Source organism: Clupea harengus, chromosome 3 (genome assembly GCF_900700415.2).
Source record: "Clupea harengus chromosome 3, Ch_v2.0.2, whole genome shotgun sequence".
In the NCBI taxonomy this organism is placed as follows: domain Eukaryota; kingdom Metazoa; phylum Chordata; class Actinopteri; order Clupeiformes; family Clupeidae; genus Clupea; species Clupea harengus.
Window position 1 is genome coordinate 26,171,900 of NC_045154.1, and position 20,998 is coordinate 26,192,897.

General features: G+C 41.1%; 2 protein-coding genes across 2 annotated transcripts; both read right to left on the reverse strand.

The window, feature by feature from the left end:
- Positions 1–177: 177 nt before the first annotated feature.
- Positions 178–2,339, reverse strand: zgc:123278 (uncharacterized protein LOC641569 homolog). The gene is made up of 6 exons (XM_031565183.2): positions 2,189–2,339; positions 1,895–1,982; positions 1,670–1,735; positions 1,344–1,507; positions 1,079–1,181; positions 178–683 (listed from the first exon to the last, which is right to left on the reverse strand). Exons 1-6 carry the CDS (start codon positions 2,228–2,230, stop codon positions 568–570), a joined length of 579 nt encoding a protein of 192 aa, XP_031421043.1. The 5' UTR covers positions 2,231–2,339; the 3' UTR covers positions 178–567.
- Positions 2,340–5,784: 3,445 nt separating this feature from the next.
- On the reverse strand, positions 5,785–19,402 carry hrasa (HRas proto-oncogene, GTPase a). The gene is made up of 6 exons (XM_012837368.3): positions 19,125–19,402; positions 10,075–10,192; positions 9,580–9,758; positions 7,691–7,850; positions 6,552–6,676; positions 5,785–5,835 (listed from the first exon to the last, which is right to left on the reverse strand). The coding sequence occupies exons 2-5, from the start codon at positions 10,183–10,185 to the stop codon at positions 6,557–6,559; spliced, it is 570 nt and encodes a 189-aa protein (XP_012692822.1). The 5' UTR covers positions 10,186–10,192; positions 19,125–19,402; the 3' UTR covers positions 5,785–5,835; positions 6,552–6,556.
- Positions 19,403–20,998: the final 1,596 nt, after the last annotated feature.

Here is a 20,998-nt window from a genome sequence, read left to right on the forward strand (position 1 = left end):
AGAATCACTGTGGATTTTGCGCTCACTCTACTGTTAAACTGAATGCCATTTTGGATGGATGTGGATAATCAGTAACTCAATGGAATAATGAATGTCTTTCGAGAGGTAAAGTTCCTTCGGTTATACTGGAATATGAGATGTAAAACATGCAAATATGATGTAAACAACAGGAGAAAAGACCTTTCAGGCGTACCTTTATTATGCCAAGAATTATTGCATACAAATGCAAAGGAATGGCACATTCTTGTCATATTAATGCCAAAGTTCTCAGGTATAAAACATTAAATTGGACATACAATACAAATTTAGAAATAAGATAGAAATCTGATAGATAGAGAAGTTAAGTTTACAAAAACATGATCCACTTGTGGAGGTTTCATTCGCACTAATAGAACCAAGAGTTATAAAACATATCCACCTCCACAATGACCCCACCCAAGGAATAAAAAAACAATACAATAAAACTATACAAGCCTCTCAAAATGTCAGCTTACCTGCAGGTAAATTAAACATTGAGAAAATAGAATGTGCACACAAAACTGAAGATGTGAAATAGGCCATAGCTAACTAGCAACATGTTTCATTTTCCCTCTGGATAGGAAGGCCATCATCTTGTCTTAGTAGCATGTATGAGTCTCCCTCTGGGGTTGAATATATATTGGAATGCCTCTGCGCTGCTGCACCTAAAACAGTGACGGTACAACAGTTATTAACGGAAACATTGAATAGTCATATGTGTAGTAAATCACCACAGCTGTGTAAGGACAGAAAGAGATCAGAAAGTAGGAGGAGAAGAAGGCCATTTGTTTGTCCTCCTAAATTTTGGTCATTAAACACAATCATTTAAAAACTGGGGCAAAATACATACCTCCTTATCAATTCGCTAAGTGTTTGGGATCAGAAATCTGATACTTTTTATGATACAGTCCTGACTAATGCTTTGAAACAGTCACCCTGCCAGAAGCAACTAGACTCTCATGTTTACATTATTCAGAGGTCAATCGACTTTCTCTCTCCTGAATCCTTAAACAGAGAGATGAGCACAGAGAGAGCTAAAGAGTGTGAATTATATTCTTACAGTTAGATTGAGACTCTTCTTTGGTTGGACGCAGGCAGACTGGAAGACTCTCCCCAAACGTGAGCGATATCACCTGAATCAGACTGTGCAGGTCACATGCAGTCTGTTGTGGCAAGAGATACAGTAGTTAGTCAGCTGAAAAGGTGAGGGAAGAAGGAGAACAGCTGTGGGTAAATTAATATAACATGTTGTAAAAATAAGAATTGTAGAATTAGTATCTCATCTACCAAACCTAGTCTTAGAGCTTCTCCCGGGGCGAACTCACATGTCTCCAGTCATTAAGGTAGGGCAGCAGTATCTGGCCATTGCTGTTGACATGCTTTCCCGGCAGGAGCATCATCTCACAGGTGGGTTTCACGTAGCAGATAGGGGCAGTGCGAGGGTAACTCTCATCAAGCCACAAACTCACGGGAATGTTATATCCTTTGCCTGTGACGGGAGGGTTTAATTGACTTCATGTTGCGAAATAGAAACTGTTCTCCCATGTCACTATTTGACCAGGCAATAAAAGGCTTTTGGTGGTGGTTGGTCATAAAGTATAGAACAATATGCTGTTGTATGTCATCTTGAAAAATGTAAATCAAGCCTTACCACCATAGTACATCAAAATGGTTCCAGACAGGCTTAGTAGGTTCTTGGTGGTGCCATCATTGAAAACTAGAGGATAATCGTTTCAGTTGGTTTAATTACTTTAGAAAGTAGAACCAATTGTGTATGGAATTTCAGACATTTCAGAAATGATCAAGAATGATCCAAACATTATCAATAACGATCCAAACATTATCAATAATAAACCAGACATTATCAATAACATACCAAATTTGTCCATGACTGGCACAAGGTGCTTGTTTTGAGAAACGGCAGCGAGGATTTCAGCAATAGCTTCTTTCTTATGCTTATATTTCTACAGGATCCCAAACATAAACACAGACTATCAGGGTTAAAACCAACAGTTATCAACTCTTGTCAATGTTGTATTGAAGGTTCAAATATTATATCTTTTATATCTGTTGACAAATACAGAAGAGACAACAATGATGGAAAGCAAGATAAAATCCGTGAAAATATGAGATTTCTTGAAATGACATTTAAAGAACATTCATACCTTACCTTAGGCAATATTTTGCTCAGTGTGGAGGATGTTACGGACATGGTGGCATCAACTTTCTATCTGTTTAAAGTAGGAAAACGTTCATAGAAGTGTTTGTTCACGGTTTTAGAGTGATAATCCTGTTTTCTTTCAGCTGCTTTGGTCAGTGACCTCATATTTATAACTGGTTTATAGCTTTATAACTAAGCAACCACCAATGAGATACCTCACAAATCAGTTAGATGGGTGGTAACTTTGGTCAATGTGCACTAGGCCATTTTGGTTCACGTACAAGGAAGTAGACTCGAAGGATAGCAAGTAAACAAATTATTTTTTCACTTTATATTTTTCATTATAAATAATGTTTCCACGATATAAACACTACATTTTGATTACGTTTTCTTACAGTTCTCTAAGGTACCTAAGTATGTCCCAAATCATCAGTGTTTGCATAATCATTTTTTTTGCTAAACATTCAGTTGTTCATTGACAGCAGTCAATAAGATGCCATAATCAAATCATGTGAGCACTAATTTAGGCTATTTGAACATTAGGTTTTGCCATTTGGATAGTTGCACTAAAAGACATGCATCCAAACAAACAGGAAACTGTGCATACACACAATACCATCCTAAATTCACCATAAAACAGGTTATAGACATTCTGATAAACATCAGCACGTGACCTGCTTTACCGTAAGCTTTAACTACAGCTAGCTTCCTTTTACTTAACCAAAACAAAAATCAAAGGCTTGAATAATTTATATAAATAAGAATTTGGGACAGAGACACAGTGAGGCAATGTCTAATGTGAAATATTACTATGGGAGATTTCTGAGGCGTATGAAATATTTCACACACACACACACACACACACACACACACACAGCAGTGACACAAAAATGTGAGTCATTTTAAAAACGACATTTAAGCGTTGACTTAAAACTTTGAAAATGTTTGCTCAAAGTGAAATTTTAGTTATGCTAAGGTTAATAGTGGCCAGAGGGTGGCAGTGTACTATTGGGTGTATACTTGGGGTCCTTTTGGTTCCGTCGGTGATCTTGACTTACAAACACCCAGCAACTCATGATAAATTAGAAAAGTAATGATACAACAAGAAATGCCACATATGACTGCTAAAGATATACAGTTGAATTTCACTTGTTGTAAAGGAAATTCATGAGCTAATTCAATAGTCATCCTCACAAGCTATTTGAACACTGTGTCCAAACTTACCTTGATAGAGTCTCTTAACAATTGGATTCAGAGATTATGCAGTGCTTTTTCAATGTGTTCAGTTTGTATGCTATCCAAGAAAGAATCTCTTCAAAGGTCAAATCTTCAAAAGGTTCTTGTGGTCAGGACTATAAATTGCATCATGGATCAGTAAAAATCACAGGCAAGATGTGCGTCACAGATGGTTTATTTCCATTCTTTTATGTACTCAGACAGTATTATTTCTATTGCACCAAACCTCTAATATCTACAATGCAGCCTTTCATTATACCATATCCTTGGAATACACAGCCACTAAAATGTATTTTCTTTTTTTTGACTGACACCTAGTTTTGATCCTTGTGCTAAAAATCGAAATTCTCATAAATTAATGAGACTGCACAGAGCAACTACATGCTGCTCCAGTATCTTTAGCATCCTTGACAAACTGTGAACATTTGGAAAAGAAAGATAAAAAATACTCATCAAGGCCCTACATGAGGCTTAGCAACTGCCGAGAGGCTGGAGAGGCACAAGAGAGTTGTCTTTTCATACCACCATCTCACAAGGTTTTTTAGTTCCAAAAAAGTGATTTAACCCCAATTGAACATGACAAATTGTGAACATACATTCCAGTTACAGCGACATACTGGAGTTCTGGAGTTCAATAGAGTTCTTCTGGGGTCACACCAAAGAATATGAGGCATGCTAAATCACCATTATGGATCTGAACCTTTTAGGGGAACTCTGTGTGCCGTTTCCTGTATGCTGTTTCAACAAGAGTTTCCACACTTGTTTAGGGCCCTGAATTCATTCCTTTCATTTCACACGGTCTAGTATGTTTTTACCACACCCTCAACCCTCTTCCGAGACTAGGCACCAAAGCAGCCAAATCAACCATGGCCAAGCGAAGCATTTTCTGACCTGAAGATGACCGTGAAACATGTGGTGCCGTAAACCTGACCATTCTTGAGTAATTTGCCATGCTGCACTATACTACCAACTAGACCACAGAAGAGCACTTCTTTTTTTAGGGCGCTATATGTGGAATTCTTTCAGCATCTAAACAAGGTAAACAAATGCTAAAACAGCCTGGGACAACTATATTCAGAATTACTGTTATTGTAATGTTGAGACACGCACTCTTTTTTTATTAAGATTTGGCATTAATTTGTTACTGCATGTCTGCACAAAAACTATACTGCAGACAGTGTTTTTGACATGGTTATGTATTTTTACAGGAGACACACCCTGTGGGTCAAAACTGCAATGATGATGAAAACTTGCTCAAAACGCTCCAAGTCAGCTTCTAAATGACTAGCCTTTTTCTGTTCTGAAATCTAGCTTCCATAGCATGAATGTTGCTCTGTGCAGTATTTCAATGTTAACTTTTATAAGTTTCCCCATGTCTCAACAATCTGAAGGGCACAGGGTGAGTACAGTCACCTTTAAATGAGCCCTTCAGCCAAAGTCTGTGAGAATGCCCCTGTGGACCCTGGGAGATTGGAACAGTAAGATGTTTTGTCCCAATGAAAGCAGACCTCTAAAAACCCATTTAAATGCGTACTTGACCACTAACAACACACTCCTTCTCTCTCTCTCTCTTTCTCTCTCTTTCTCTCTCACACACTCACACTCACACACACTCACACTCACACACACACACACACACACACACACACACACACACACACACACACACACACACACACACAGACACACAGACAATATTCAACCTTGCAGGGGTATCATGATCACTTCTAACAACAACACAAATGTTACCTTGTTAACTGTTTAAAGGTTAAGCACAAAAAAAATCCATTATGGCTAAGACAGTCAAAAGGGAGCATGACCCCTGTTTGGAATTTGACCATCAGGCTCAGTCTTCTGCTGGCTGGGGCCCTGTGGAGGTTTGGGTGTGTACAAGATCCTTTCCTGAAGAGTGCCAGAGGGGGCGGGGGTTCCTGGGGTGAGGTCACTACAGTCCAGTCGTCGCCAAAAAGGTGCGGAGTTCACTTTTCACAATGCAGAACAAGGAGTCAAGCAAGCCCCCCAGTCCATTTAAGACCAGTGTTGAGACTTTTTTTTTTTTTTTTTTTTTTTTTAAATCAGTAATAACTTAGGTTGAAATCCTTGGATCTGTCCAGCATGAGTACACTGGAGTAAAATAATAATCAGACAAAGTCATTAGTGGTGTTTGTGTGGCAGGTGTGGACCCAGGAGGGGGGGGTGGGTGAGCAGCGTCTGGGGTGGATGGTCTTCACTGCCTCCCTCCCCTAGTCTCTGTGTGACAGTCAGCTTGTTGCCTTGCTCGCTCTTCATGACAAGTCTCTCGTTTTGTTTTCCGGTTGTTGTTTCCATTGCGCCGTACATCCTCGTGGTCCATCTTCCGGTCTTTTTCATGGGCACAGAGCTGTATATGTAGGTCCACTCCTCACCCCCAGGTGGGTTAGCTATGGAGCACGAGAGAGAAAGAGAGAGAGAGAGAGAGAGAGAGAGAGAGGGAGAGAGAAAGAGAGAGAGAGAGAGGTGTCAGTGTGTACAAGCCATACAGAGGCTAAATCTCCCAGGTTATCCACATTATGCAACAAATCTTAAAAGAGCACACGCATGGTTCCTAGACCAGAACAACACACACATGCACACACACCTAAAGCACATACTGGTATATAACACACATCACGACAGTGTGAGGATGAAGACATGGAACTGTGGGCCACTGTTGACCAGGAGAGAGAAATCACATCTACAATTATATGGTCATTTAGTATTGGGCTCATGTCAGCATATTTTATGCAGCCATATCGCCTGATGTGAGCAATACTGCTGAGAACTCATTTAGAGGGGCTGATATCATCCTCTCGCTTCTCTGGATGACATCTCTGGTTTCTGGCATCTGTTTCTAGGTCCCTGTGCTCTGTGTCGACACAGTTCTCAAATATTTTCCTCCTGTAATGCATACTTTTGTGAACTTGCCCCCCCCAAAGAGTGTCCAGCATGTTAAATTGTAAATAAACTTTTCCTGAGAGGGAGAAAAAAAAAAATCTTGTGTTGACCATGAAATCCTCGTTGACAAGCTCCTGCAGAGGTTAACACTGCAGCAGACAGCTGGCAGACGCACACACACACACACACACACACACACACACACACACACACACACACACACCTTCATCAAGACACCACGCAGCGGCAGCTCAGGCAGTCTTGTCCGCTCTCGTCTGGTGGGTTCAGCTTCCGTAATTTGTGCTGTCGAATCTCGCGGACCAGTGTGTAGAAAGCGTCCTCCACTCCCTGCAGGGAACAAAATTAGCGAAGGAGTCAGAAGAGATGCAGACAGCCAGACAGACCACGATGCAGAGAGGGGCTGAGATAGTGTCATGGTCATACAGAGGTACGGTAGCACCTGAACTCACTGCTGTATATTTAGGATCGATTCATTCATTTATGATTGGTTAATTAAATCAGCTTTAAAATATAACATTATATAAAATATATGGGGTCTGTACAATTACGCAACATGATTTCTATTTGCAACAGTGTGGTGAATATTTTGATTTGCAATGGATGGATGGATGGATGGCTTTTTAAACTAATAAATAGAGGAAAGGAGCTTTCAGAGGAAATCTGGACAGGAAATATGCTTGGTTAGTCCTTCTCTCCACCTCAGACTTGACAAGCTCTGAAGCAGAAGCACTCTGCCTCGGCCTTGGACACAGGCAGACCAGTGCAGCTCAGCTTGGCAATGACTCATCGCCTGCAGTGTTATAAAATGCCCCCAGCATCATGCATCATCCTCTGAGTGTGTGTACATTTGATTTAGTGTGTGTGTGTGTGTGTGTGTGTGTGTGTGTGTGTGTGTGTCTCAGAAAGCAGCAATGTATCTGAATCTGTATATCACACAGAGCCCTTTTAAATTATTATAATACAATTTATCATTTTCTATTGGAAATTACTGACATAAGTGCCATTTCAGAGCAATGTTGATAGCTGACAGGTTTCCAGAAATAGGACCAAGTCCTTTGGTTTTCAGAAGGGCCTGCAAGGATGCCAGAGCATAACTTCGGCTCGAATTATCACATACTGGTTCATCGCTGTATACACACAGTCTCAAATGGAAACTATTATGAATAAAAAAAATCGCTGGATGAATAGAATAGAGAAAAAAATAGAATGAAGGTGTGAAGCAGTATATTGTGAAGACCCAACCAAGAGCCAAGAGCTCTCCACTAGAAAAAGAAAACAGCTATGTGTGTGTGTGTGGGGAGACAGGAGATGGCTGGCAACATTCCTGCGTGAAAGCGCTACCTGACGGGTCTTGGCTGAGGTCTCGATGTAGGGGATGTTGTAGCTGCGGGCGAGCTCCTGTGCTTGCCGCGTGTCGACAGTCCGAGACGGCAGGTCACACTTGTTACCCACAAGCACCATGGGCACGTCGTCCGAGTCCTTCACCCGTTTGATCTGTTCCCTGCAGGGGGGAACATGCACAGTATTAAAAGGTCTGCCAGAATTGGGATTTTTGCTAATGTGAATTCTGACAAAACAGCGGCCTTTGTATGCCTTTATTACCCTCCCTCCACTTACCAGTAATACATATATAAACACATTAACATGTGCTTAAATTAAATTGTGTACAGTTTCAGGAATATGAACTCCTGTAAATGGTGTTCTCAGGTTTACAACAGTCACTGCAGGTCTGCAGTGCAATGAGAAGGCTTAGCTTATCATTTGGAGAAATATCAGGTTTGAGAGGCAATGTCTTTAATGCCAGATCAGGTCACTTGAGTGGTGCACAACCTTGATGAATTGCTCTGCACCATACAAAACAGGGAAGAGCAGGTATGAACATCTACATCTACTTCACTATATGTGTGAGTATGTGTTTAAGTGAGACGAAGAGAAAGATAGTGAGATTGGATTTGAGTGTAAATTGGTGTAAGGGAAGGCCCACACGTGGCTGGGCTGGGCACAGACTTCAATGAGCCGGCTAACGCAAACACAATAACACGACAGTAAATCGCAGCTACACCTAACACAATTACCTAATGACAGCACAGCCTAAACAAAGACACTGTGTATTCATGCTGCCGACTTCAGCCTCAACTGCACTGGCCACATCCAATTTTAGCATTGTGTATGGCAGTGTATGTGTGTGTGTGTGTGTGTGTGTGTGTGTGTGTGTGTGTGTGTGTGTGTGTGTGTGTGTGTGTGTGTGTGTGAGAGAGAGAGAGAGCGAGCCTAGGAATGAGTAGAAGAAAAGAGCAGCGTTGAATCCACTGATGTATTTCTGTGGGATTACTCAGCAGGAGCAGGGAGAGAAGTGGCGTGGTGATGCAACATTTGGACGACGTGCATCAGGCCCCCTTCACTCATACTCCTCAACATGAAAATCCTCCCAGATTTTCAACATTCAATTCAAGAGACATTCAAACACAAAGCACATGCTTTGAAGCAACACTATGCAGCTTTTTACCATTTCCATAAATTCCTATGTATATAGTTTCATAATATATTTATATAGCTTTGGCATCATCCTCAAATTCATTGGAATTGTATATGGTCACATTAAGGACAGATAAACACACCAGCAGTTCCCACTAGCCTGCTATGCACTACATAGTTCTGTGATCTGGGCCGGTGCAGCCCTGCATGCCTTTCGGGTAGTTACTCTCAGACCAACACTCTTTACTGCTGCTTTAATAGGACTCTCCCCTTTCTCCCTCCATCCTCTCCTGTCCTTCATGTTTCCCTCTTCAGTTTTCCCTCTCTGTCTCTAAGTCTCGACAGGAGGATCGATGTCACTGGCTCTAAAATGTAATCCTTCACTTGGAGGCAATGCTTTCTTTAGCTCTGATGAATGTACGATCTGCAGCCATGCCGTTGGCGTGCCACTACCCCTGTGCATAGTCCCAGATGCTCTTGATCCCCTGTACTGTCTTCTTCTCCTACAGCTTGTCCAGTCCTGTCCCCCTAAATCTGTTCATGGCAACACACTGTTTTGACATACTACTACATACTGGGGCTGACATACTACTGTAACATGAAAGCTGGGGGGGGGGGGGGGGGGGGGGTTTAAAAATGGACAAGACCATTCCAGATGGTCGAAACATTCCAACCTGTAGCTTCCAGGCACAGGCACATGTGTACAGGCGTGCGCACACACACACGCACATACACACACAGACACAGACACACACCTGTACTGGTGAATGTCTTCAAAGGACTTGGTGTTGTTGATGGCAAAGACACAGAGGAAGCCTTCTCCTGTCCTCATGTACTGGTCCCTCATGGCGCTGTACTCCTCCTGACCTGCAGTGTCCAAGATGTCCAGCAGACACGTCTCCCCGTCAATCACCACCTGCTTCCTGTAAGAGTCCTGCAGAGCAGTAGTGGCAATGGTAAACATTCCTTCATTCACCAGCAAAATAATGTTATGGTACTCAATTTATAACAGATTTATAAATATATCAATAATACAAAACAAAAAGGGGCACGAGATATATAATTTTCATCCCTCAGACTTGAACATATCAAATGTGCTTCTATGATGTATAAAGCTACAGGGTCTCCATATCTAACAGTAACAGTAGCCACTAAGCCAAAGATTAAATGCATCTACTCTACTGTGGGTGAAAATAATGTAAAACATGCACACACACACACACACACACACACACACACGCGCACGTTACCTCTATGGTGGGGTCATATTCATCCACAAAGTGGTTCTGAATGAGCTGGATGGTAAGTGCGCTCTTCCCAACGCCACCAGCTCCCACCACCACCAGCTTGTACTCTGTCATTTTTCACCTGAGGGGAGAAGGGGTATTCTTTAGTACAGTTAAGGCTAGTAAAGTTACGCATACTTCTAGTGTCCTCTGGCAAACTACTGCTGTTCAACTGCTCGAGACGAAGAAGCGCTGACACAGAGGCAGGGCTTCAGACCAACAGTTAAGCTTTATTGGACATCCTTATGAGAAGCACTGCTGGCCACAATGTCAAATTCATTCCAAATTAATCAAATTCCTCGACGTCATATTAAGACAGGAAATGAGAGGAGCTCATTAAAAAATATATAAAAACATGAGAAAAAAAACAACAACAACAACAACAGCAGCAGCAACAAAAGAATGCTACAGCGCTGACTTGAGGAAACACCTGGACCCCTAATGACACCTTTCACAGCAAAGAGCAGCCCCTTGTTCCACTGCAGCCGGCGGTCGCAGCCTCTCTGCCATGCAGCGTTAACGGCCCTGCCCTGCTTTGTCCCTGCCCGTTCCATTTCCTGTGTGGCCCGGGCACAGCCTCAAATAGGGAAGCACTTGCAGCCTGGCCATTAATGCCTGGAATGGCCACTTAAGTAATCAGGTCTGTGTTGAATCTAATATCCAGCACGAGTGCCCGCAGTGACCCCTTTCTGTGGTGCGTGCGCTCTGTTGATTGCAGAACTGCAGAGAAGCTAGCAGCTTCGCTCACTTGTGGGGGTCCTCTGGGTAGGTAGGGATAAAGTAGAGCTAAAGGGCCGGGGGTGAGGCAGACTCTCCCTTCAGACATCACAGGGCAGAAGATCAAGGGATTGAGTTACTCTGTCAGCGGCCAAAGCCATTATTGCATTTGGTCACGGCGGCAGCCACTGCCTCATCAACAGCCTGTGTGGTCCCTGAAGTTGCTCATTTTAGGGACCTGAACCTGCAGTCCCAGCAGCTGAAGTCAGTTCAACGGAAAACAACTAAATCTTCATCTACGCTGATCATTGGCTAGGCTGATCACCTTTTTAGTCTGAAGCTGCATCACCTCACTCCAGTACAGAACATCTCTTAAACAGAATTTTCTTAACTATTTTAGTAAGATGTATGCCAGGCCAAAAAAAGAAGAAGAGATTATTGCAAAGGAACTGATAATCCAAGTAGCAATACAGCCTAACAGTTCCTGTTTCTGTAGTGTGTGTGGGTCAAAGACGTGACGCTCATTTTTTTGTGAACATGAGGATGAAATTCATTTAAAAGTGTTAAAATTTGAGAATAATCTATCAAATCACTTTCAAACATAATTTTCTTCAAGACCAAAATCTAAAAGTTCTGGTTTTATCCATTTTTGTGAGAATATTAAGAGAATAATGGTAAAATTGTCAATATGGTGTAACCATAAAAACGTAGTACCAAGTAATAAACTTGCAAAAAAAAATGTGAAATTCTCTTCAAAATGTCCTCTGATATACTTTGGCATAATCTTACACAAGTACTTTTTAATACTTAATAATAGTAATGAAACATCATTGTTCGGATTATTTTAATTATTATGGGGAATCATGTCTGCCAAGTCAACCTCTTGAAATGTCAAGTGGTGTAACCGCATTTTAGGAGCCATTTTGTAAATATTGTGCCAGAAGATCATGTCACAGAGAAGGACCCCTGAAGAACCTAACTGCTACATGTCAAGGTTAGTACTCTCTCTGAAATTTGACATAATTAAGCGTTTTTAAGCCATGGTCAGGCATGTTTAGGTTACATGTCAAATGGTATGACCTCAGTCAAAATATAAATAAACCATAATAATCAAAGTGATTATATTAAATGTAAAATATGTTTTTAAATATTCACACCAAGGTTAAGTGTTGACATAGTCATCCTCAATAATGCCTGCAGATTTTGGTTTTAAATTGAAATGTCAAATGGTGTAACCGGTTACACCATTTGACATCTTCCTGTTTGAGGCCAATTTGACCAATTTAGGGCCAAAAGCTTTATTTGTGATGCTGATTATAATATTTTTTTATAGTTGAAATAGTGACTCTTACTGTTCAATATAAACAGCAGGTTGAAATGTGAATTTTCCATGAAGTTTATTGATAGATTAATTTGTTTGTATGTTTAGTTGTATTTATTTAATTAATTATTCATTCATTCATTTAAATTCACATTTCTATAATATATTGTATGTAAGTAGACAGAATTTTGATATAGGTCTGGACATAATTTAAATGCAAACAATAAGCTTTCTATCCTCTTGTCCCCTAACAGATGCGACTTTCAACCAAAGAATAAGTGGATCGCCATAGACTGGTATGCCTCATATCTGGTAAGCATTCAGTCAATGCAGACCCTGCTGCAAGGGCAAATTACCTGGCCAAAAGACAGGAAAGGTAGTACACACATGCTGAATCTGACTCCATCACTAAATCCGTCAGCGGATGACGGCCCTCCTCAGAGAATTGCATCAACTGAAATCAGTTTGAACCTGTTTCTTCATTGTTTTGGTTAATGTTTTTAATGTAATATGAAAAATAACATGAGAATATATTAAAACTTCTAATTCATTTGACCTTGATGACTATTTATTTGTTTTTCTGTGTCAATTGCTTGCTCTTTGGCTGTAGAAGCAGTATGGTCATTTGGTGTAACCGATTAGTGTCAATTGGCGTAACCAGTATTTTTCACAAAAATCTCATATTGTAAAAAAAAAGTTAATATGGATGATACTTAAGTATTCTACTACACTGTAATAATGTGTTTTTAAACCATTTTTACCCAACTGGTGAAGGAATAGGCAGAAAACTTGAAGGTTTACAACATACTGTCTTGCTCAGTACAATAAAAAATCCATTTAATCTAAATTTTTTAAATAAATATAATAAAAAAAATGTCATGTGATATTTGAAAATCAATTACTTGTTTTCATGACTACACTTACATAAAATCTAGGAGGATGCAATATTAAATACTAGTAATGTTTTTTTGGTTACACCATTTGACAATATATGGGGCCATTAGTTCAGTATTTGGTAAAAAATGGTAGAAATGTCGTATCAAATACTATGAAACCAACAGAAATGCAAAATATACATTCTAACAGTCTTTGGGCATGTTGTTTTAACAGGTTTAAAACATATTTTTGAATTGGCATCTTGCCAACCCTTATTTGTCACTGACCCGTGTACGTCCCCAAGGGATATCTTCATAGGGCACACCCAGGGGTGAGCACATGGCAAAACAAGATGATGTGCTGTGAGGTAGCCTAACCCATTACACTCTGCACGGTATCAGGTTTCAATCAACTGAGGCTCCTAAATCAAGGTCAATAGCCCATGCTGAGTGTCCATTGGCTGTCCAGTGGTGGAGCTGCATTTAAAAGGTTCATCTGGGTAACTGTATCCTCAGACTACTCTGAATGGTGACTACGACATCGGTTAGCACAGTATCGAAAATGAGTGTCCCACTGGGTTCCTAAAGAACATAGGCCAAAACTACCACAACCTCCCCAAAAATATATATTTTTTTTTACAAAACAAAATGTGTCAGATAAATCAAATGTTAATCCAAAGATAATTTAATGTGTAGGGGATGGGGGTAAACTCCCACAATGGGGAAAGTTGAGAGACCTTTATTACAACCAGGTGCACTGTTCAATGCCCCCCTTCAGCTCGATCCCACTTTGCTGGGCAGAGGCTATTAAATATAGTAGCGCTGGTCATAAATCATAGGGCTTTTATTGAGGCATTCATTTGACTAGGGGAGCACAGAGCTGAACCCTGGATGCATGGCACAGGCTGTGCCTTTCTCCAGCATATTTATTGACAATGACACGGCCGCAACCTGAGAGAAGTGCAGAAGGGCTCCTATTGCCACCAGTCAGTAGTAAAATCTGTGAAAAGGAGTTCAAACTAAAAAGAAAACAACAACAGAAGTATGGCAATAAATAGCAGCAAATAGATATCACGCTCCCACAGTACTCTCCCTCTTTCCTTTGGTCGGTCATGACAAGCTCAAGCATCTATTTAATGGCCTAATACAGAGTGCACTCTTGCACTCATTGATTTAATTAATAGGCTACATACAGATAAATATATGGCTATAGAGCTACTCTATTGCTAGGACCACTAATCTGTAATATAATGGACTGTCTCTGCAATGACGCATCTTCACTTCACATCTTCACATCACGTTTGTCAATGCTATAATATGATATTCAACTCTACGTGTAAAACTAGTGAAGGACACAGTAATTTCACTTGCAAAATTTGATCGGAACAAGTTGTTTAATCGGCAGTTTAGATGGTTGCTCCTTGTAAACAGCGAGGTGACATTGGTTTATTTGTATAGGCTTCAAACTCAAATCAACGGGAACGAGAAGAACATTCTAGAGAATCTAATCTCTAACTAATCTAACTTAAAAATGGCACCACCTTCACCCAGGCTATATCTCAACAAGACATACCACAGCCAGAAGAAAGACATCTGACATCCTTCACTCTGACTTTCGCTGATGTAATGTGGGGTGATGTCATGGAGTACAAAGAAGAATGCCACTCTATTAGTCGAGAGGTCTTCAGGGATCCTCTCAAGTCAAGCACTTTTCAATAGGCGGTCTGTTGTGCATGGATTCACTCTGTTACTTATCGAGGAATAATCAGATGTAATTTGTTTTTGCATCTCAGTCCAAAATGACAGATGTGCATGCCTGATTTCATTGTGACTGATAAATTGATGCATAGTAGGTAGACAGAAGGTCACGAAAGGTAGACTGTGTCACTTACCGAGTGCTCTTGCTTTGGGAGGACATTGGAAATAAACAGTAACAGTATATCTCAAGTGAAGGATGGAGCGCGATATGGCCTACTGTGTATGAATAGCAAACCGGTCCCTGCAACCTACACAGCTTTAGGTGCTAAACATGCCCACATGGCGGTGTCAAGTCCACAGATATTCCAGGAAATAAGGACTAAATTCATCACAGGGTGTGGTGTTAGGCTATACTCTAACAAGGTCATTTGGAGACATCGGCAAAACAAAATAAAGTTGTAGGAGCTTCACTTTATGGCAAAAAGCTGCGGTTTAAAAATGCTTAATGATTAATGAGAATGCATGCCATCTTATAATTAGTCTTCACTGTCCACAAAGCTTAAAAGCTCCCAGAGACAGGCCACGCAGACCTCAAACTTAAGTGTGTCGGATGGAAACAGTAACCTGTGGTTTTAAGTGCTCTAACACTAGTGCTGAGTCTCCATCCCAACATGTCCTTTTAGTTCAGTGGAGTGACAACCATCCTTTTCACTCCAAAATGCCCCCACTCTCTCACCTTACCACATACAAAACAGACAACAAAAAAAAAGGAGCACTGCCTTTTCGATCTGAATCGGCAAGAGACACAGGGCGAGGCAGAGACAAACCCTCAGGGAACGGCTATGACGAGAAACCCTGCATCCCATGGAGAACGCACACACAACAAACCTTAGCCTGAAGATAATATGCCACAGCTTAAAGACCTGAAATGCCCACAACCACACACACACTAACAAAAAGAGACAAAACTAAAAACAACTCAGGTGTTTCACCTCACTGACCCCCTAAGTAGGGATCCTGTTGCGTTCAGAAACCACCAAAGCTGGTCAAGCTACACTATAGCCTAGCTCAAGGTCCTGAAAGTATGAGGCTTCTAAAGACAATGCTGGTGCCTCATGCTTCAAGCATTGTGAACATGAAAGAGCCCTAATCATGAGGGTCTTCATTACTGCCGGAGACAGCTGAGATGTTGCATTAGACATGAGCTGACTGCCAGGCAGCCCCCCCTACCCCAAAAAAACAACCAACTTCCTGCAAACTAGGCCACATGCAGAGCTGATTAATAATCCACACCAACAGAAGGAAATAAATGTTTGAAACTGTCGACTTGGCTGCCACTTGCTGTCTCAGTGGGTTTTAGTGTGTTTGTGTTGTGTGAGACTTAAAGCTGAAGAGAGCCTGATCCCACTGGTAGATTCTCCCCAATGCCACCCGCCGTTCCCCCTTACACAGACAGAGAGTCTCTTTCCCCATGGCTCCTCTACACAAACCTGCTGCCCCTTGATGGACCTTAAGATGCATAATTAGTGCCAGGGCACAGTGTGTCTCCAAACAGGTCTTAATTAGCCCCTTTAGATATTCTGCTTGGGTCTAGAATCGGGGTGGGGGTGGTCCATTCCATACCGCGGGATTACGGTGATAGCTTATTCTACACAGAGAGACAACCTGAAACTGCACTCTGGATTTGGAGTGTGTGAGTGTGAGTGTGAGTGTGAGTGTGTGTGTGTGTTCTACTGAGCAAAGTTATGGTACTTACAGAGATATCTCACTTTGTGGAATAATCTCTGACCTATAGAGCCTAGCAAACACACAAGGAAAACTTCAAAGGGTTTTTATGCCCCTTTTTCCAAAGTAACCCAATGTATGAGCTAACTTCTATGTTAAACTCCTCTGACATCATAGCCCTCAGAGTTGATGTTTTTCAGAATGTTTAGACCAGGATCATTACAGAGATTAAAGAAACACGAATGAAGGCTTTTCTGTCACAATCACAGTAGTGCCACTGCCTTAATTTTTTCAGAGGAAAAACAAAAGCAAAGAAATTAAAAATAATAAAATGTGCACACTCGCCACCGGGGTCATAGAAACTTAGGGAACCCGGCAACACTCAGCTCTGCCAGTCCGGCGAAAGGAGCAAACATATATATAGCCTGTCACCATGAGCAGGGCAAATTAACAGTTCATTTTGAAACACTATAGTCAAGCCAGGACCTTGAGGATAATCTTACATGACAGCATACTGAGGCTTCAAGTAGGGAGCCGACGGGCTACCCTACTGGAGTCCTCAGCACATAGCCACAAGGACATGGAGCACTGGAGAGGAAGAGCTAGGACCAGACAGTATTCAAATACTTAAAACCGACCCCTACAGATCACAAGAAAGGGGGAAAAACTCTGGATCTGTCCCTGATGAAATGATCGTTATTCGTAGATCAGACTGAGAACAAGTGGTCCAACACTGGGTTTGTGCATTTGGAGTTGTGGATTTCTAAGAAATCAAATTAGGCTAGTATTTGAAGATATTCAAAGTATACTTTAATTATACATACACAATGTTAATTTCAGCCGCTATCCAAAAGCTTCAAAACTTTACGGACAAATGATGAACACACAAAAAGTGTTCCAAGGAAAACCTTGAGAGCACTTCACCTGTGAAGAGTGAAGACTGTCTTGCCCCCCGAAAAACAAAGACAGGGTGGTAAAAATGGATACATCAGCCCTTCGATTTCTCAAACCCTTTTGAGACATTGGGCTGGTTAAAATATCCATTTTGGTACAGCTAGCAGTCTGCAGTGGGAATAATTGATTTTTAATTGAGTGATTCTGGTAAGATGAACCTCTCAAGGGACGAGAGAAGATCAAATACTGAAAGACCATCAAGTAGTCAGTACCATCTCTCGTCTCTGACATCATCTCCCAAAATAACATGCACTGAGAGGCCAGTCAGACGACACCCAAGCCATAGATGCATAGTGTGTTGACAACACTGTGGAAATGCCGTAGCTTACATTTTTGTGGGGGTTGATGTATAAACTGGCTATTATACTAAGCAAGGTTGAGGGTGTTGCATGTTTTTTAAAAACACAGACAGTGACCACCAGCCTATACTGCAGTGCTGAGATTAACTGATGGAAGACTAAAGAAGAATGTAAATAGTGCCAACAACTGTGGTTAAACCCATGCAGGACTTGAATAGTGCATTTCGGAGAGCCCCTTGACCCCAGACCCCCTTGCTCTGGTCCAGATAGTAAACACCAAGACTCCAAATAGCGTAGTTGCCCTAAAACTACACCAGATAGCCCAAAAAAGGGTCAGAACTAAAACCACTCAAAAGCAACCCACTATCTCCGACTCGTTGCCTCATGAAGCCGACTGAAAAAAACAAATAAGCAATGTGTAATCTACTGAGAACCTCACATTACAATATCTAATTTTCCAACTTTTCAGAGTGACTGTCAATTGTCATCCAAAACGTAGGCTACCCTTCCGCCCATTCTGTTACTGATGTAAACTGATTAGAAATTAGACAAGGCGCTGCATCATTGACCTCAGTATTGCTCATTCATGCACGTCAAGAAGCTGTGCACTCATCATAGCATTGGATTTTCTAAAACCAAAAGGGGAGCGATTGAAGCACGATCAAATAAAACATGATTGACCGCAAATTAAAAGGCAAAGCTATGCTAGTCCACTCCGATAGCGTTATTTCGGACGATTTCAACAACGAGTGAATGAGCGAGTAATGGCATGTAACTTCCGCACTGTTCCATTTCAATCCTGCGGGGCGTCACCCATGTAGCCTACACCCAACTGTCACATGGAAGTGGCCAAAACTTGGCTGGTTTTGATTGGCATTAGCATTGAAAATGTTAACAGAAATTCAACGGAACACTGTAGTGCTAGTAATTACAAACGAATCAAGCCCTTTTCATAACTGCGCGCTCTTTACACTCCTACAAGAGATTAACCTGCCGGTGAAGTTTTTGAAAACAAGCTTAGCTTAGTTAACGCTAACATGCCAGACACTGAAGTTATAAAATGACTGTAACGTTACAGTTAACGAGTTCAAAATACCACCATTTACCCGGTTTAGCGTCAAACTAAATAAGATAATTGTATCAACTGGGACATAGAGGTTATGTATTGTATGCTGAGATGTTTGTCAAAAGCCTATAGAACCTAGTGTCGAATGTAAAAATATGACAAGTGAGAGCTGCATCGCAATACTGCTGTAGCACTCAGTGCTAAAACGTTAAACATTAGATTTTTTTCCCTCGGAGGATTATGCAGATTCATTGGGATCGGAGCTTTCCCTGGCAAAATCACAGAGCATGGTTGTTGAGCTTAAAACACGTACTGCAAATATTTTAGATATGAAGGAAGCAAAAATCATGTTTACTTACGACAAATAGCACTCCTATTAGCAGTGTCGATGTGATACACTTGATTACAAATCTTTCAGCAGGATTTCAACTCTCCTTGTATTCTGTTCCTAATTCAGATCCGCTTCACGTAGATGTTTATGTTAACGGAGACACGCGGGAAGGCACTTCTATTTTCGAATTCTTTTGAACATAAGGTCGATGTGTGTGGTGAGGTCAGACAGCAGCGAACAATGTGCTGTGAGAGTGCGGACTGTTGCAGCCCACGCCCAGCCCCACACGACATCACCGCCCCGGTTAGAGCGTTTGTATGAAGCCTCTGGACCACTGATTTGAGGCGATATTAGCTGTGACAATGTAATGTAGTGGTAATACATGTGGTGTACATTAACTGAATTCTGACAAATGAACAGTGCAAATACAGCCAAATGAAAGCTATCAACAACCGTGGAATCCTCAGCATATATTTTGTTGACTTTATTTCCGGTCAAATCGTGAAATAATTGTATAGCTCCACTCTGCATGCTATACACAATGTAACGGCATAACACATCATTAAAAGAAAGCTCTTTAGGGACATGGGAGGCAAAAGGGGTTCATAAACAGGGTTCACATCAGTGGACTACAGATCCCTAGAGGCTTGGGAGACCCTCCCGCTACCGCGGGGTATCCAGGAAGTTGTGTACCGTTGTCAACCAAACTTACATGCCAAAATGTGTTAGCTGCAGAATGATGATTCTTGATGGTGAGAAACGGTGAGGCTTACATTTCTACAAATAGTGAATTCAGCTAATATATGAGCACAACAATGTTTTATCACCATGTAATTTCACTGAACTAAGTAAAGGTGTGACAGTTTTAGTGGAACGAACCCTAGGTTAATTTCAGTAGCTAGTTAGGAAAAGTATGGATAGAAAACTAGTTAGCAATCCGATAATTAGCTAGCCCCACATCGTTAACTTCAAGTGATCAGTTCAAATTACTTATTTAACCTTTCATTTGTTTGCTTTATCTAACATCTCAAACAGATTATATTTCTGAGTTAATTTACCCTTTCATTTAATGAGCAGTTAGGTTTGCAGCTTGATTACCCCAAGTCTTGTCTTTACCCCAAGTCTTCCCATTTAGGTTAGACCTATTATAATGCCATTTACTTGCATGTAGCAACTTTTGCTAAGACTTTTAATTTGATTTCAAATTATTCAGGTAATTTACCTGTTAATGATGAACAGTTCTGAAGTATCCAGGTGTGCCAGTCGCCCAGGTACAGCTCATATGTTGATAACAGAATTTGGTGGAGCCAATCAGATGAATCCCACTCCTACTAACTATGAAGATGTGGAGGTGCTGGCAGAAAAGCTGTCTCCAGAAAAGCTAGTAAGATTTAAGTTTTTGTCAAATTCAGTTGAACTTAAAAATGTTTATATTTATTTCACTTAGACTGACCATTAAGATACTGTGCTTTCACAGAAAGCCATGACAAATACAGAAGACCTTAGCAAAGTCGCCACATTGGAGTTGTGTGTGGACACACAACACAATACCCTAGGCAATTTTGGTAAGGGAGAAATCTTATACTACAGCATGCAGATGGATCAAGGCGTTAGCAATTTGTGGAAGATTACCACATTCATTGATGGAGACTTTCCGCTAGCGTGACATGTCTTTTTGGTGCAATTTATTGAAATAATGATTCTTAGTGTGATTCCTGCTGCTGATAATGATTCATGTTAACACTTTAAACCTCAACCCAGCAGAGTAAAAGCCTCCTCAGGGGAGCGTGCACAGACATGAAGATATAGGGGCAACGGTGAATCACCTGCATTTAAATAAACAGAATAAGAGTTAAACAGACTGGGTGTGGTTGGAAGTCAGTATGGATGACATCAGAGGAG